Source organism: Phyllostomus discolor, chromosome 13, assembly GCF_004126475.2.
Source record: "Phyllostomus discolor isolate MPI-MPIP mPhyDis1 chromosome 13, mPhyDis1.pri.v3, whole genome shotgun sequence".
In the NCBI taxonomy this organism is placed as follows: Eukaryota; Metazoa; Chordata; class Mammalia; order Chiroptera; family Phyllostomidae; genus Phyllostomus; species Phyllostomus discolor.
In genome coordinates, this window is record NC_040915.2 from 1,671,751 (window position 1) to 1,676,767 (window position 5,017).

General features: G+C 52.3%; 1 protein-coding gene across 1 annotated transcript; it reads left to right on the forward strand.

Annotated features, from left to right (window-relative positions):
* On the forward strand, nt 1–4,668 carry PROP1 (PROP paired-like homeobox 1). Its single transcript, XM_028527147.2, has 3 exons — nt 1–109; nt 1,334–1,566; nt 4,159–4,668. Exons 1-3 carry the CDS (start codon nt 1–3, stop codon nt 4,495–4,497), a joined length of 681 nt encoding a protein of 226 aa, XP_028382948.1. The 3' UTR covers nt 4,498–4,668.
* Nucleotides 4,669–5,017: the final 349 nt, after the last annotated feature.

Genomic DNA, 5,017 nt, shown 5'->3' on the forward strand with positions numbered 1-5,017 from the left:
ATGGAAGCAGGCGGGACAGGCGAGCAGGGTAAGCCAGAGACGGGGCCAGTCTGCAGCAGCCTCCAGCCTGAGAGCTGCCCAGCCGCTGGGACTCGGACCTCCATGGCGGGTGAGTGAAATTGAGGTCCTGAGGAGGCAGCAGGCATGGGAGCTCCTTGGCTGGGCTCCTGTGGGGCAATGGTTTGCTACAAGGAAGGCAAAGAGAAGAAATAAAAACAGAGCCTGGGAATGTTAAGACCATAGGACCCTTAGTGAGCCCGGGGCACCTCCGTCAGTTCACCAACGGGAGCACTGAGGCCTGAGCGCTGGCCGGCTGCTGACCACATGCCTCGCTGTGCTGTGGGGCAGGGCAGGAGCGGGAACCTGTCCCCTCACTCCTGGCCTCGCAGTTTGCCCCTTGCGCTGCCTTCTCTGAAGGAAGAAGCCGGAGGGGCCAGGGGTTTGGAGCTGAGATGAGCAGGGGACCAGTGGCTCGACACATCTGTGTATGCAAGGCAGACAGTGAATGCTGGGGAGCCGTGCTCCTGGGTCCTCACCCCTGAGTCCCCATGGGGATGGGGGCCTCAGCTCCAGATACCTCCTTTTCTCAGTGTGTGCCTTCCAGGTGTTTCCTTTTGCTCCCTGTTCTCTCTGCCCCCACTGGCTCTCAGACTAATTAGTGTGCGGGCTTAGTGAGCCTGTGGGAAGGACAGGCAAGCCTTTCCCACGAGCTCAGGTTCCTGCAGCCTAGTGGCCCAGCCAGGGCCGGAAGAGGGGAGAAGATGAGATGTACGGGGTGGGGGGTGCCTGAATGGAAGAGGGGGAAGCATTTCATCTTCCCAGGTGAGGAGTGCAGGAGGATGGGAGTGGTCTGCAAGAGGTTTAAGGTGCGTGGGAGCTGTGAGAGCAGGGACAAGCCATGGGGTCTCCGGCAGGGACCTGGACAGTTTGTTAGGGGGTCAGAGCAAGTGAGAGGCCCGCAGGATGAGGCTCCGGGAGGTGAGAAGCACATGGTGGAGAGCACATTACGTGGGCATGTGTTGTGTTGGGGCCACGGAATGAGGGTGGCGAGCCCTTAGGGGGTGGGGAGGCTGGAGCAGGAGTGAGTCTGAACAGCAGGTCCGGGTCCTATGTGAAGAGTGCAGCCTGGCTCAGGAGGCTCGGAGCTGGCGCGGGCCCAGGTGGAGCCCACGGGCCCAGGCTGAGCCTCATTCAGCTGGCTGTGGAATGGGTGTCTGCATGGGGCAAAGCGAGTAGGAGCCTCATGGGAGCGCTGAGCAGAGGGCACCCCTGGGTTCCAGGAGTGGATGGGGGTCCGCTGGGCTGCAACCTCTCCCTTCCTGCCTGCTCGCAGCCATGAGCACTCAGCCCTACGGGAGCTTCTCTGGTGCAGGAGTGGGGAGACCAAGGCTTTCTTCTCAAGGAGGACAGAGAGGCCACCCGCACTCCCGGCGCCGCCACCGCACCACCTTCAGTCCAACGCAGCTGGAGCAGCTGGAGTCAGCCTTCGGGAGGAACCAGTACCCTGACATCTGGGCCCGAGAGGGCCTGGCCCGGGACACAGGCCTCAGCGAGGCCCGCATCCAGGTGATGCCCCGGGAGGCGCCCCCACACCTTCCTCTGGGCAGAGTACAGTCTGGGTTGTAAGGAGCCACCAGCACACGCTCGCTCTCACAGGCATCATAACCCCAGGCTAACAGTCATCACTTGTAGCCTAAGGTGACAGGCCACACAACCTCATCCACACCAGGAGTGTCACTGGAGTTACCTGTTGTGCTGACCTATTCCAACTTGAATGTCAACACCTGCCCCCAACCTTCACAGAAATTCACTCTTACCCTTTCACTTACATATGTAAATGTATAACCTTGGCCCTCACCATGGCCTCAGACCTCAATTAGCCTGATGCTCCCTCAGCTCTTGCCATGGAGTCAATCAATTTCTTTTTTTTTTAAATATATTTTATTGATTATGCTATTATAGTTGTCCCATTTTCCTCCCTTCACTCCCCTCCACCCTGTACACCCTCTCTCACCCATATCCCCCCTTTAGTTCATGTCCATGTGTCATACTTATGAGTTCTTCAGCTTCTACATTTCCCATACTATTCTTACCCTCCCCCTATCTATTTTCAGCCTACAATCTATGCTACTTATTCTCTGTACCTTTTCCCCCTCTCTCCTCCTCCCACTCCCCTGTTGCTAACCCTCCATGTGATCTCCATTTCTGTGGATCTGTTCCTGTTCTAGTTGTTTGCTTAGTTTCTTTTGGTTTTGCTTTAGGTGTGGTTGTTAGTAATTGTGAGTTTGCTGTCCTTTTACTATACATGTTTCTTCTTTATCTTCTTTTCTTAGATAAGTCCCTTTAACATTTCATAAAATAAGGGCTTGGTGGTGATGAACTCCTTTAACTTGACTTTATCTGAGAAGCACTTTATCTGCCCTGCCATTCTAAATGAGAGCTTTGCTGGATAGAGCAATCTGGGGTGTAGATCCTTGTCTTTCATGACTTGGAATACTTCTTTCCAGCCCCTTCTTGCCTGTAAGGTCTCTTTTGAGAAATCAGCTGACAGTCTGATGGGAACTCTTTTGTAGGTTACTGTCCCCTTATTTCTTGCTGCTTCTAGGATTCTCTCCTTCATTTTTACCTTGGCTAATGTAATTATGATGTGCCTTGGTGTGTTTCTTCTTGGGTCCAACTTCTTTGGGGCTCTCCGAGCTTCCTGGATTTCTTGGAAGACTATTTCCTTTGCCAGATTGGGGAAGTTCTCCTTTATTATTTGTTCAAATACATGCTCAATCTGTTGCTTTTCCTCTTCCCCTTCTGGTACCCCTATAATTCGGATATTGGAACGTTTAAAGATGTCCCGGAGGTTCCTAAGCTTCTCCTCGTTTTTTTGAATTCTTATTTCTTCATGCTTTCCTGATTGGTTGTTTCTATCTTCCTTCTGGTTCACTGTATTGTTTTGAGACCCAGTTTCCTTCCCTTCACTATTGGCTGTCCTCCGTGTATCTTCCTGCATCTCTTTTATGGTAACCTGCATCTTTTCATCTAATTTGCACCCAAAACAACCAGTTCCGTGAGCTTTCTGATCACCAGTGTTTTGAACTGAGCATCTGATAGATTGGCTATTTCTTGGTCGCTCAAAAGGATGAGTCCTGGGGGACTGATCTGTTCTTCTATTGGAAACATATCTCTCCCTGTCTCTCCTTTTTTTTTTCTTTTTTTTTTCGGTCTGGTTGCTCTTGTTATGGTGAGGGGCGGAGCCTTAGGTGTTTACCTGGGCTGGGCACCCCAGTCGCTAGATTGTGACGTTGTATGTGGGGATGGGTGCGGGGGGCGGGAGTGGGGGCAGGAGGGAACAATGGCGGTAGTTCCGTTCTCCAGGGAACACAGTCCCTTCTCTGGGATCCTGGGTTGCGCGCTCTGCCCTGTTCCACAATCGCTGCTTCACTGGGTCTGCCAGCTGCTGCTTGCGCACTCACACTGCTGCGATCTTGCACGCCCCGATGGCTTACGCGACGAGTTTGCGCCCAGTTTGAGCTGAGTTCTCCCCGATCACCACAGGCCGCTGCCGACCCTCGCCCACCTGGCTCCACCCTGCCTACTGGTCTGGGTGAACGGGTCTACTTCAACTTCTTGGCTGTCCGACTTCCATTCAGATAAATTCTCTGTCAGTTCTGGGTGTTATTCTGCCTCTAAATTGTTGTTGTTCTAATTTTGGTTGTGCGTGGAGGTACAGTGCATCCACCTATGTCTCCATCTTGCCGGAAGTCCGAGTCAATCAATTTCAAATACAAACCCTACCCTAAATCCAACCCTGTCTATAACAATTAAACCTAATCTCTAATAACCCTAGGGGACATTTCCTATCCTCTGGGGAGGGAAAAATGCCATTGTGTTATATTTATCTCTTTTTTTTTTGAAATTGACATTTCTTACTCATCCAAAGTTATAGTTGGGCAAACTTAGACACAAGTTGGAGATAATAGTATTCATCTCACGTTGTCAATAGGTCTGGCCCAGACCTGCCTCTGAAGAGCTTTGCCTTTTGCAATGATGGGGGAGGGACCTATGCCCTGCACCTGCACCTTCTGTCATCAGGGGAGGGGGGCGCATGTGACAGTGCCAACTCCTTGAGAGAGGGGCTCTGATGTGGCTATTCTTCCCCTTCCTCAGGTCTGGTTCCAGAACCGCAGAGCTAAGAAGAGGAGGCAAGAGCGATCACTGCTCCAGCCGCTGGCTCATCTGTCTCCAGCCATCCCCTCTGGTTTCTTGCCTGAGGCCCCTGCCTGCTCCTACTCCTACCCAGCACCGTCTCCACCAGGGACCTGCTTTCCTCACCCCTACAACCAAGCCCTTCCCTCTCAGCCCTCTTCAGGTGGTTCCTTTGCTCGACCCCACCGATCTGAAGACTGGTACCCAACCTTGCACCCAAACCCTGCTGCTCACCTGCCCTGCCCCCCGCCCCCACCCATGCTTCCCCTCAGCCTTGAGCCACCCAAATCCTGGAACTGAGCTCAAACAGGTGCCATGGCCTTCAGAAAACCTGGAGAAAACTAGGTGGTTTCCATCCCTGCTAAGAGTAAAGTAGAAATATGGTGAGGGCCACTCAGAGATTGGGAATTTACAAATGGGTGATTTTTGAGAGAAATTAGGGAGGTGAACCTACTGGAAGATATATATAAGCCTCAATGCGATGAGTGCAGGAAGCGTAGTTTTGATGGAAGCAAGTGCTACTCCTGGTGAATGGAAGTGCTGGAGGCAGATGGAACCTGCAGGGCTTCATTCTTTGAGCTCACAGCTCCAGAGCTTCATCCCAGCTGTTGTGAGCTGATTTCAAGAAGGCTTCTGATGAAAAGTCTACCCATACATTTCCTCCCATGCCCCACCCCACCACCCAAAGCAGTCCTTAAATTTGCTCGTTCTGTCCTAGAAATATCTCTTGAATTTATTCTTCTCCATTCCAGCAGACACTGCTTTTGCTGGTCCAATACTTTCTAACTCTCCTCACTGGCTTCCTCAGCTTCAGTCTTTC